Source organism: Elephas maximus, chromosome 5 (genome assembly GCF_024166365.1).
Source record: "Elephas maximus indicus isolate mEleMax1 chromosome 5, mEleMax1 primary haplotype, whole genome shotgun sequence".
In the NCBI taxonomy this organism is placed as follows: Eukaryota; Metazoa; Chordata; class Mammalia; order Proboscidea; family Elephantidae; genus Elephas; species Elephas maximus.
The window spans coordinates 45726229-45739559 of record NC_064823.1 but is presented as its reverse complement, the minus strand read 5'-3'; the positions used below and the strand labels follow the sequence as shown (position 1 = coordinate 45739559).

The window sequence follows — 13331 nt, the reverse complement described above, 5'->3', positions numbered from 1 at the left end:
TTTTTTTTGGAATGATCACTGGTGGTCACATCTGTAGCACAACAACCAGTAAGACCTTTGGAAAGTCTTTTGAGTCTTCTCAGTTTATGGTTCAACAAAGTCGGATAGAATTAGTTACAGCTTACTCAAGACAGAAGTTAAAATTCACTAGGCAGACCCCAATCGAATCCAACCCGATCACGATTTACTGAATTTAAGCCTATGCTGGGTATTGTGCTGGGGACAAGGTAGGTACTGCTGGTGTCCTCTTCTCAGACTGGTGTTTCATGGGAACACGGAGTGATGTAGGCAATTAAAACATTATGTATTAAAAGCTACACTGTTGTTGTTGAGTGCCATCGAGTTGATTCCGACTCACTCTGACTCATAGTGACCCAATGTGACAGTGTAGAACTTCCCCTTAGGGTTTCCTAGGCTGTAGTCTTTACGGGAGCAGATCACCAGGTCTCTTCTCCAACAGAGCAGCTGGTGGCTTAGAACTGCCAACGTTTTGGTTAGCAGCTAAGTGCTTAAGCATTGTGCACCAGGACTCCTTTAAAAGCTACACTGTGCTGTTGCTGTTAGGTGCTGTGAAGTTGATTTCAATTCATCGTGACCCCACATGATGGAGGAGAACGGCTCCCATAGGATTTTCCAGGCTGTAGTTTTTACAGGAGCAGATCAAGTCTTTTTCCTATACAGCCACTGGGTAGATTTGAACCATCAATGGTTAGCAGCCGAACGGTTAACCGCTACACCACCAAAATTTAAAACAAACAAAAAAAACCATTGAGTCGATTCTGACTCATAGCTACTCTATACGACACTGTAGAACTGCCCCATAAGGTTTCCACGGAGTGGCTGGTGGATTCAAACCACTGACCTTTCGGTTAGCAGCCAAGTTCTTAACCACTGTGCCACCAGGACTCCAAAGCTACACTGTTGTTCTTGTCAGGTACTGTCAAGTCAGTTTCGACTCATAGTGATCCCATGCACAATAGAAGGAAACTGCCTGGTCCTGCGCCATCCTCACAACTGTTGCTGTGCTTGAGCCCATTGCTGTAGCCACTGCGTGAATCCATCTCGTTGAAGGTCATCCTCTTTTTCGCCAACCCTCTCTTTTACCAAGGGTGATGTCCTGCTCCAGGGACTGATCCCTGCTGATAATATGTCCAAAGTATGTAAGACGCAGTCTCGCCATCCTTGTTTCTAAGCAGCATCCTGGCTGCACTTCTTCCAAGACTGACTTGTTTGTTCTTTGGGCAGTCCATGGTATATTCAATATTCTTTGCCAACAGCACAATTCAAAATCATCAATTCTTCTTTGGTCTTCCTTATTCATTGTCCAGCTTTTACATGCATAAGAGGTGACTGAAAACACCATGCCTTAGGTCAGGCCCACTTAGTCCTAAAGGTGACATCTTTGTTTTTCAATATTCTAAAGAGGTCTTTTGCAGCCAATTTGCCCAATACAATGCATCTTTTGATTTCCTGACTGCTGCTTCCATGGCTGTTGATTGTGGATCCAAGTAAAATGAAATCCTTGACAACCTCAATCTTTTCTCCGTTTTTCATGATATTGCTTATTGGTCCAGTTGTGAGGATTTTTGTTTTCTTTATGTTGAGGCGTAATCCATACTGAAGGCTGTGGTCTTTGATCTTCATCAATAAGTGCTTCAAGTCCTCTTCACTTTCAGCAAGCAAGGTGTGTCATCTGCATAACACAGGTTGTTAATGAGTCTTTCTTCAATCCTGATGCCCCGTTCTTTTTCATATAGTCCAGTTTCTTGGATTATTTGCTCAACATACAAACTGAATAGGTATGGTGAAAGGGTACAACCCTGAGGCACACCTTTCCTGACTTTCAAATATGTGGTATCCCCTTGTTCTGTTCGAATGACTGCCTCTTGATTCATGCACAGATGCCCCATGAGCACAATTAAGTGTTTCAGATTCCATTTTCTGCAATGTTATCCATAATTTGATATGATTCACACAGTCGAATGCCTTAGCATAGTCAATAAAACACAGGTAAACATCTTTCTGGTATTCTTTGCTTTCAGCCAGGATCCATCTGACATCAGGAATGACATCTCTGGTTCCATGTCCTTTTCTAAATCCAGCTTGAATTTCTGGCAGTTCCCTGTCGATATACTGCTGCAGCCACTTTTGAATGATCTTTAGCAAAATTTTGCTTGGGTATGATATTAATGATATTGTTCGACAATTTCTGTGTTCTGTTGGATCACCTTTCTTGGGAAAAGGCATAAACATGGATCTCTTCCAGTTGGTTGGCCAGGTAGCTGTCTTCCAAATTTCTTGGCATAGACAAGTAAGCACCTCCAGTACTGCATCTGTCTGTTGAAATATCTCAACCGGTATTCCGTCAATTCCCAGAGCCTTGTTTTTCACCAGTGCCTTCAGTGCAGCTTGGACTTCTTCAGTACCATCAGTTCTTGATGATATGTTACCTCCTGAAATGGTTGAACGTCTATCAATTCTTTTTGGTGTAACAACTCTGTGTATTCCCTCCATCTTTTTTGATATTTCCTGAGTCATTTAAAATTCTCCCAATAGAATCCTTCAATATTGCAACTTGAGGCTTGAATTTTTTCTTCAGTTCTTTCAGCTTGAGAAGTCCTGAGCATGTTCTTCCCTTTTGGTTTTCTATCTTCAAGTCTTTGCATATATCATCATAATACTTTATTTTGCCTTCTTGAGCAATCTTTTGTTCAGCTTTTTTACGTCATCATTTTTCCTTTTGCTTTAGCTACTTAATGTTCAAGAGCAAGTTTCAGAGTCTCTTCTGACATCCATTTAGGTCTTTTCTTTCTTTCTCTCCTGTCTTTTCAATGACCTCTTGGTTTCTCCATGTATGATGTCCTTGATGTCATTCCACAACTAGTGTGGTCTTTGGTCATTAATGTTCAATTCATCAAATCTATTCTTAAGATGGTCTCTAAATTCAGGTGGGATATACTCAAGATCATACTTTGGCTCTTATGGACTTGTTTTAATTTTCTTCAGTTTCAACTTGAACCTACATATGAATAATTGATGATCTGATCCGCAGTCGTCCCCTGGACTTGTTCTGACATGATATTGAGCTTTTCCATCGTCTCTTTCCACAGATGTAGTCAATTTGATTCCTGCATATTCCATCTGGTGAGGTACAGGTGTATCAGTCACAGTTTATGATGGTGAAAAAGGTATTTGCAATGAAGTATTCATTGGTCTTACAGAATTCTATCATGCGATCTCTGGCATCGTTTCTATCACTAAAGCCATATTTTCCAACTACTGATCCCTCTTCTTTGTTTCCAACTTTTGCATTCCAGTCACCAATAATTATCAGTGCAACCTGATTGCATGTTTGATCAACTTCAGACTGCAGAAGTTGGTATAAATCTTCAATTTCTTCATTTTTGGCCTTAGTGTTTGGTGGGTAAATTTGACTAATAGTTGTATTAACTGGTCTTCCATGTAGGTGTATGAATATAATCCTATCACTGACAATGTTGCACTTCAGGATAGATGTTGAAACGTTCTTTCTGACGATGAATGCAATGGCATTCCTCTTCAAGTTGTTGTTCCCTGCATAGTAGACCATATGATTGTCTGATTCAAAATGACAAATACTAGTCCCTCTCAGCTTACTAATACCTAGGATTGGGAAACCCTGGTGGCGTAGTGGTTAAGTGCTATGGCTGCTAACCAAAGGATCGGCAGCTCAAATCCGCCAGATACTCCTTGGAAAACTCTATGGGGCAGTTCTCCTCTGTCCTATATGGTTGCTATGAGTCAGGGTTGACTTAATGGCACTGCACTTTTTTTGGTTAATGCCTAGGATATTGATCTTTATGCACTCCATTTCATTTTTGACAATTTCCAATTTTCCTAGGTTCATACTTTGTACATTCCACATTCCAATTATTAATGGATGTTTGCAGCTGTTTCTTCTCATTTTGAATTATGCCACGTCAGCAAATGAAAGAGCTGAAAGTTTGACTCCATCCATGTCATTAAGGCCGACTCTACTTTGAGGAGGCAGCTCTTCCTCAGTTGTATTTTGAGTGCCTTCCGACCTGAGGGGTTCTTGTTTTGGCACTATATCAGACGCTGTTCTGCTGCTAGTCATAAGGTTTTCACTGGCTAAATCTATTCAGAAGTAGACTGTTGGGTCCTTCTTCCTATTCTACCTTGTTCTGGAAGCTCAACTGAAACCTGTCCGCCATGGGTGACCCTGCTGGTATTTGTATACTGGTGGCATAGCTTCCAGCATCACAGCAACACACAAGCCCCCACAGTACAACAAATTAACAGATGCCTGGGGGCAAAGCTACACTAGGGGAGCATATATGACATGAGTGTCAACGAAGCAACAAAGCAAAGAAGACTTGCTTCCTGGGTAATGTTAGCTAAGCTGGTAAGTGGGACTGTCCAATTGAAGAAGAGAAAGAATAGAATGTTTTCTAACCCAAAGACAAGATATAGAAAAACTAAAATACAAGAGTGTCATGGATTGAATTTTGTCCCCCCAAAATGTGTGTCAACTTGGCTACGCCATGATTCCCAGTATTGTGCGATTGTCCACCATTTTGTCATCTGATGTGATTTTCCTATGCGTTGTAAATCCTACCTCTATGATGTTAATGAGGTAGGATTAGAGGCAATTATGTTAATGAGGCAGAACTCAATCTACAAGATTTGGTTGTGTCTTCAGTCAATCTCTTTTAAAATATGAAACAGAGAAGCAAGCAGAGAGACATGGGGACCTCATACCACCAAGAAAGCAGTGCAGGGAGCAAAGCGCATCCTTTGGGCCCGGGGTTCCTGCATAGAGAGGCTCCTCGACCAGGGTAAGATCAATGAAAAGGACCTCCCTCCAGATCTGACAGAGAGAGAAAGCCTTCCCCTGGAGCTGGTGTCCTGAATGTGTACTTCTAGCCTCCTACACTCTGTTTAACAAACTTCTGTTTATTAAACCCATCCACTTGTATTTTTATTATAGCAGCCCTGGATAACTAAGAGGGCATGCAGATGGGACATTACACTTTGCTCCAGACACCATCCCATTTTCACCTGCCACTATTCCTTTTTTCCATTTCCAGTTTTTCAGCCTGTAGGTTAGCCTTTTCTCCCCACACACCCATTGCTCTGGTAGGGCTTATATGCAAATTCAAACCAGGAAGAAATAAGCAAAGAAAATGGCTAAGGAGTAGCGGCTGGAGCCTGGAACGAAGCCTACATTACGCTGACAAAATTTGATTTTCTGCAGAAAAAATATTTTGATAACCACATTTTTGGACTTCATTAGAAGGATCTGAAATGGATGACACCAAGCTGTTTGCCTAAAATAATGTCCCAAGCCTAAATTGGCATGGATGTTTCCCGAGGTTAAAATAGAAACTTGTTTTGCTAACAGAACACAACTTGGAAATCAAAGAGTCATTTAAGCTGAAACCATTATTTTTTCTTTTGTTGCAGAAAATGACTCTTTTTATACACCCTGAGAAATCAGGAGAGTGAAGTCATCCTGCCACAAAACTTTCCATTAAAAACGTGAAGTTGTAGAAAACTCAAAAAGAAAGAATGAAAAAGTTTTCATGTAACAAATTCATTCCACAAACATTTATGAGTACCCACTATGTGGCAGACACTATTTTAGGCACTAAAGATACCTGCCCTTGTAGAGCTGGCATTCTAACAGAAAAGAAACAAGAAATAAGCAAATTATGTAGCAAGCTAGAAGATGAGTGGTATGGAGAAAAGACAGAGCAGAATAGGGATCAGAGCTGGTCTCATCAAAGAGGTGATATTTGAGCAAAGACTAAAAAAAGGGAGGATGTGAGCCATGCAGATAACCTGGGTGCAGGCAGAGGTAACAGCCAGTCAATGGCCCCAAGACAGGGCATGCCTGGAGTGTGCCAGAAAGGGCGAGGACGCCATGGACTGGAGGAAGAGAATAGATTAGGTCCAGTGGTAGGCAAGACAGCTGATAGAGGCACAGGGGGCTATTTGAAGTAGGGTTTGAGAAGACGGGTGACTTGACCTGATAAATGCTTTAACGTGTATTTTAGGACAACGATTGTGTGTTTTCATATGAACATAGTTCTTTAGCACAATACTTTTTACTTTGCAACAATAAAGCAACGACCGCTTAAAATAGTGTCTAAATGATCTCCTCCACAACATCAGGAACCACAGCACTGCCAAGCAGTAACAGCCTCCCTCTCTGGCAGGCACGTGCCGCTGGAGGGGCTGCCACTGCTATTCTTTCAATGTGCTCAGAGTTGAGCTGGCAGAGATAGAAACAGTCTCCACGTTTCTTCTTCAGCACCCGACTGGCGAGCCAAACATCTCTTTCGGTTGGTTACAAAATAAAAATTATGTCTTTGCCAACTCTGTGGGAGAAGCAACTCCCGGAGTTTGCCTTTGCTAATTTGTCCAAGTCGTGCTGTGGTTTCACTGAAGGCAGACACAGCTCAGCTCCAGCCCCATAAACTTCTCCCGTCTTGGTCTTCTCCGCCTTGCGGCAGAATCTATGGCTAGCCCCTGTGGTTACCACCTGTTCGGGCGGAACCTGCAGAGCGCGCACCTACGCCCCGGGCTCCCTTCCTTCCCGGCTCACCCTTTCTTGCTCAGCACCCTGCTTTCCATCTCCTGGGACCGGCTTGCAACTCTTCTCCCAGCCTGGGGCTCGTCCCGCTTGGCTAGCCCCCAAAAGACGTTGCCTTCCCGCAGCGCCCCCGCCCCGAGTTTCCCGCCCCGCAGGCCCCTGGGAGAGGCCGAGCGCCCTCACCCCTAGCCCGAGCTGGGAGGGCGGCGAGTCGGGCGCACGCGCGCCCCCACTCCCGCGCCCCTCCCCTTGGGCAGCGCGGCTCCCCCTGCAGCGCCTCCCCTCGCGGGAAAGGAGCCGGAGGGGGCTCCCGCCGCCGCGCCGCAGACCTGCTCCGGCTGCTCGCCGCGCCGCTCTCCTCGGGAGTGGCAGCTGTGGCGGCGGCAACGACAGGGGGTTTCCGGGGAGCGCAGCTCGCAGGCGCCGCGGGAAAGCGGAGCTGAGGAGGCGAGCGCGCCTCAATCCCGCGCCCAGTACACACAACCTGTTCTCTGCGCTCGGCTGCTCTGCCTCCAGGACTCGCCGCCAAGCATGGATTTTCTCCTGGCGCTGGTGCTCGCGTCCTCGCTCTACCTGCAGGCGGCCGCCGAGTTCGACGGGAGGTGAGTTGGACCCGGGGCGCCCTCTCCTCCTGCGAGTGCGGGGTTCACGCTCCGTGCTCTGGGGTCACCTCTCCCGGGGGTTACAGGGTGAAAGAGGCGACTCCCCTGCCCAGAAGTTGGGCCACGGATAGGAGAGCCGTCGAGCCTCTCTGAGCGGCTGCGTTCTCCCTGTGAATCCGAGAACCCTGTCGCGGCTCCGCGCGGCTTCCGGAGGGCGGCTCAGCAGAGGGGCGAGCGGCCACTTCGGCTCCCGGCTCGGGAATTAGGCTGGGGGACAAGTGATATTGGAGGCCGGGATCGCGACTCTGAGCTTCAGCACCCTAAGCGAAGGCGACGCGCGGGACATCCCTTGCCCAGAATACTATTTAGACGGCTCTTCAGTGGGGAAAACTTCCATTTACTGGGGCGAAACCTCGGCTTGTAGCTGTCAGGGCTGGTCACACTTAGGGGTGTGAAGCGACTGGGCTACGAGCGGGGACCTGTTTGCCTCCCCATTTTTTTTATTTTTATTTTTGAGGGAGGAGGACTTAAAATAAGGACCAAGGTGGGGGGAGCGCTACGTGTGTGAGTGTGAGTGTGAGTGCGCCCGCACACTGCTCCTGAGACCTCGGGCAGCCTGACTGCTGCGTGCTCTGACAGGTTCCAACAACCCCGGGCTCCGTCTCCGCTGTCACTCAGCCGTTCCTCTGGCGGCGGCGCGCGGCGCCCTCTCCACCCGCCGCCGGATCCGCTCGGGCGTGTGTGTGAGTGTGTGTGTGTGCGTGAGTGTGTGTGTGTGTGTATGTCCGTCGGGAGGCTGTACTGGGTTACCCCACTCCACGCAATTACAGACCCGACTGCCCCGGGGCGCCGGTCGCTGCTGCTAGCGCAGAAACCGAGGCGCAGTCGGGGGTGGGGTGGACGTGGGGGTGGGGTTAACCTGGGTCACAGGGCCACCCAGTCACACTCCTTCAGCGACTCCCCCTTCTGCCCCGCCATGAATCTTTCTGCGCAGTCCCAAAGAAAGATGCCGCACCTGTTTAACCTGCAGTCTTGGAACGAATCAATTCCACGATAGATTGGCTTTCTTGTACCAGGAGGGGAACCAGTGGAGCGCTGAGATGCAAAAGCACAGCTGCTTGTTTACCACGCGGCTGGAGGATATAGGAGGTTCCGGGTTATTATGTTCTTTTTGAGCCTAGGGGCTTAGTAGAGAGGTAAAAGAAAGGGCAGTTGAAAAGATAAGGAGAGTTTAAGAAAAGGTGGCTATGGGCCGGAGGCAAGACTTTTTTAATTTTGATTTTTTAAAACAATTGTTTGCCTAGGCACACATGGATGTGTTTTGCATTTCTTGCTCCCACATTTCCAACAAGAAATACATCAGCTGATTATGCACACGATTTTAGTACAGCTTTAAAAAGGTATTTAAAACACTCAGCTGAAATGTCAGTCCCCTGCACTCTCCCAAAATGTCATTTAGGTGTGAATCTAAACAAGGAAACAATTTACCAAATAAGGTGTCAGGAGTGGAATCTGGTGGATGAATCAGTGTCCTGGAACGGAGCACTTTCTTTAGTCTTTACTTACATTAAAAGCTGCTGCCATCTACTCCATTCCAACTCACCGAGACTCCATAGTACAGGGTAGAACTGCTTCACAAGCTTTCCAAGGAGCAACTGGTAGATTCTAACTGCCACCTTTTGGTTAGCAGCCAAGCTCTTAACCTCTGCACCACCAGGGCTCCTTATTTACATAAGAGAGGAAAACATTATGAATTATTGATGCAGGAAAGTTTCAAACCACAAAGACACTTGAGATGTCAGGTGCACCTTAAACTGTCCTTGGTTTGATTTAGATTTCCTTTTCTGGTACTCTTTTTTTTTTTTCCCCTGGGAACTTTTTCTCCCAGAGTCATGTCTCCAAAAGAATTCTGTTTCATTTGATCCCTTCTTATGCCCCTTCCCCTTTCACCCTTTATATGTGACAGAAATGAATTATTTTCTTCACTGACATGTCCTGCATTATTTAACACTTGTCAGTTTAGATCAGTCACTCAAAAGTGCCCTTCCCCTCCCCTAACAGGTGCCTATCTTTGAGGAATCTGTTTTATTTCAAGCTTCAGAAACCACCCTGTGAGTAGCAGCCCTGAGAATTCTTGATTTAACTGGTGCTATTTACATTTAAGAAAAAAATCTCTCCCCCCTTATGCATTAAGATATGTATGTGTATTTAACTGTCTGAGATTTGGAATTATATCATAACAGAACTATTTCAGTGAGGGTGCTCGATCCCTAAATTTCTGCTGGCATGAAGGAGTTAGTAGGAAATTATTGCATGTGGTTTTAAAAAATTCTAAAATAACAAAAAAGAAATTTATATTTAACTTCAATAGTGTCTTTATTTATTTTGGATCTTTTTGTTTGGTAGGTGGCCCAGGCAGGTAGTGTCGTCCATTGGCCTGTGCCGTTATGGAGGAAGGATTGACTGCTGCTGGGGTTGGGCTCACCAATCCTGGGGACGGTGTCAGCGTGAGTATCATCCCCGAGGCCTCCAGCCACTTGCGAGGTGGGGCTTTCCCCAGTCATTCATGGCTTCACTCTGCACACCAGAGGGCTTGTTACTGAGCATGGGTTGGCTGTATGGGTCTGGCATGTGAGGGAGATTTCAGGCATAGTCCCTGACTCCTTATTCTGCTCCTTATATACAGAGCTGCCTGCATTCAGGTGCAGCTTTGTTGTTCTCAGACAGCCACCTAGGATGCTCATTTTAGCTTTTGCACCCAGTGTCTCCATCTCCTGTTTCTTCAACAGGCTCATTTCTTTCTTTGCTCTAGGCTCTGAGATGGAGGTAAGATAATGAGTCTAGACTGTATTTACACTAAATAAATTCCGAGCTGCATGGCACTTACAAGATCCTTACCATAGCTGTAGTGAGAAGTGGCCCATTTGTAAGTCAGCTTTTGAAGTGAGGTTGCGTTGACTGCTCTAAATGGACCACCTAGGATAATCAAATAAATCCCTGAAAAAAACATCATTCTTAAGTTCTATAAGTAATCAACATCATGTAATAGGTGCCAAGTCAGAAAAATGATTTTACCTTTGCCAGGATCGCAAATGCATATTTTAATGATAAAATTCATAGCCTCATCACAAGAGTTTGGGAAACTTTTTCTAGCATTTTATATGGAGCTCCAATTTTATCCCTACTTGCCCTCCTGCCTCCCCCTCCCCCGCATCCCCAAACAACCAAATACATTCCCAGGACATCTTCAGAGTATTATGTTGGCATGCCTGGTGAGATGATGGGAACTAATGTTCATTCCACATTGGGATGTATGCTCTATTACCCCAATGAGGAAGGGGCTTAGAGGAATAGAGAAGGGTAGTTTAAAAGGCTGGAGGTAACAGGGAAGAACCTTCCTTAGACATGTGTTAGCAGTGTGAGGAGCCAGGTAAATTCAAGTTCAGGGGAGTTAGGAATTCCCTCAACTATCTTAACCTTTAAGAAATACACATGATAACTGTCCTTAATTTTGTGAAGGAGGGAGAGGGACGGTCACAGGTTGACTTTTCTGAGTTGGGGATGGAAAAGTGAAGTGTCTAATGCTTGTCTACTTGCTATATGCAAGCCACAGACCTCGACCCTTGGCAGGTTGGCCACTGAATCTTATTGGAGGGAGACAGGCAAGTCACCATGCTACCACTGGTTACCCTACTTCACGTTGTATTTAAGGGCAGGTGGCCAAAAAGAAGAAAGGTGCCAGCTGGAATTTAGTGTGCTGCCAGTTATACCAGAATGTCAGAGTATTTACGCAGCCAGAGATTGCAGGTGTGGAATTTAAAGGGACATTAGACTCCTGATAACCACAGGGTGAAGACAGGACCATTCTCTTGGACACATGAACACACACACACACACACACACCCCAACACACATCCCTCTTGAATAAAAAATGAGTAGTTTCTTTGCAAGAATGGAGATAGCTTCCTCCTTCTTGGCTGTCTTAATTAGTAGGACACCTCCGTAGTGAGTGTTGAAGTGCTGTGGGGTGCACACAGTCCCTGAGCTCCGCCCAGGACAGGGCGGCGGTGGCAGCATGCCTGGAGCAGCAGTGGAGTGCACCTTCCGAGAAGGCAGGCAGAGTGCAGGCAATCAGGAGAGATGTAGGAGTGTATGTACACTCTGCCATATGTGCTAATGAATTTCAAGAGAAAACGCTTTGGATTCTTAGAGGTTTACCAACTGTGGAATTCCCCAGGAAGAGCCTCTAAGAGCTGTTCTGTTTCTCTTTACTATGTAATTAAGTTTTCTCTACTATGAACTAGCTTGGCTGTTCTGAATTTGAGTGAGCAAAAAGACCTTTCATAGTTACAGTGGCATTACAAAATTTAAACCTCCAAGCTATTTTCTAGTACTTCTCTTTCTGCACAGTACCTTTCTTAGAAGATATGGGACATTATTTTATTGTTTTATATACCTTAATCTTGTTTCCAAAAGAATGCAATGTGGTTACATATAGTATTTGATAGTATTTTCCTTTTCCTTCCTGTTAATCGTCATGAATCTGAGGAAACTGCCACATGACATGAATTAATTTTTGAGATGAAAATGTTATAAAAACATGTAAGATGATACTGCACAAATCACAGTGCTTTGAAAGCATGAAGGTTTGAGAGACAGTATAATGGAGGGGAACATGGATTCTGGAGCAGGACTAAAAACCAAAAACCAAACCCAGTGCCATCAAGTCAATTCTGACTCCTAGCGACCCTATAAACCCAAAACCCACTGCCGTCGAGTCGATTCCGACTCATAGCGACCCTATAGGACAGAGTAGAACTGCCCCTTAGAGTTTCCAAGGAGCACCTGGCGGATTCGAACTGCCGACCTTTTGGTTAGCAGCCTTAGCACTTAACCACTATGATACCAGGGTTTCCCTATGGGTTTAAATTCCAGTTTCACCTCTCATTATCTGTGTGACTTTGGGCAAGTCGCTTAGCCTTTCTGTGCTTCATTTTTCTCATTCTAGAATGGACATAAGGTAGTACATACCTCATCTATCAATACGAGGCTTAAATGAGTTACTATTTTTAAAGCGCTTATAACTATTCAGAGAAAATACTATGTACATGTATCTGGTAAAATTAAAGAAATATAAAAAAATACTGCAACTAAAACTGTTGTGGGTTGGCACACACCCCCTGCCCATCAGATTCTTTGTTCATTAGGCATGCTGTGTATAAATTTTTGCATTTATATTGCCAAAATTAAAAATGGTTCCAAGGTGCTCTGTGTTGCAATGAAAATAAAATCCCTTTACGTTGAAAAGGGCCAGATGGTTCTTTACCAGTAATATTAAAGATGGCAAGGTTGTAAAAATAAGTTAAAGATGGACATGTCCTTCTGTGTGTTTTCATTTTTTCCAGAATCTCAGATGGTCCAAATGTCTTTTGTCAGTTCAGAGTTCTGCCTGCCTTTGTTTTGATGTAAACAGGTAGAGGAATGTGGGGGTGAAAGGTCAGCTCAGAACAGCACTAAGACAAGCTTTGAGGACACATGGAATATCTCTGAAAACTTGATTATTTTCTACAGAAAGCCTTTATGAAATTAAATTCTTTGCCTTTATGAACTTGCATTATTATTCTTGAGCAAGTAAATCTAGTCATGGATTACCTATAAAAATTCCAGAGCGCTTCTAGGAAATTTGATGTAAAAGATGTTTTTTCCTTTCTGACCCTTAGGTAATCTCAGAGCTCTTTCTCCAGAGAAACATTCTCCCTTCCTTATCAAAGGTGCTCCGCTCTTCATTTTTCTGAATAATTCACAACGGAATTTTCCTTTTAGTCAGCACAGCAAAACAGAAGGGACGTATTCCCACCTATACACAGAACCTCCTGATTTATCCCTGAGGTGTGTGTGTAGATGGGAAAAGTGGTACCTTTATTATATTATCTATCAGACCTCACACCCTAGTGCAGCGACCCTTTGGTGAGTGTCTGTTTCATTTGGTTGAGCATTTGTAGACGTTTTGGCTCTATTCTGTGAGTCAAATATACGTGTCGCTACATAGCGTACTGCATTTCATTTTCACTTGCTACTTGCCTTTTCAGGGGCTTGTGGGGAGAGGCTGACTAACATGGCAGGGTGCTAGA

The 13331-nt window shown here is 44.8% G+C and overlaps 1 protein-coding gene across 4 annotated transcripts in view; it reads left to right on the top strand.

The window, feature by feature from the left end:
* The first annotated feature begins 6792 nt into the window (after positions 1–6792).
* Positions 6793–13331, top strand: part of NPNT (nephronectin) — an 81977-nt gene continuing 75438 nt past the window's right edge. Inside the window, exons 1-2 of one of the 4 annotated variants that reach the window (XM_049885578.1) lie at positions 6793–7200; positions 9607–9707. In XM_049885578.1, coding sequence (XP_049741535.1) covers positions 7130–7200; positions 9607–9707 — 172 coding nt within the window. In that variant the 5' untranslated portion in view covers positions 6793–7129. The remainder of the gene's footprint in view (positions 7201–9606; positions 9708–13331) is intronic. The other 3 variants (XM_049885579.1, XM_049885580.1, XM_049885581.1) reach the window with 3 other exon arrangements.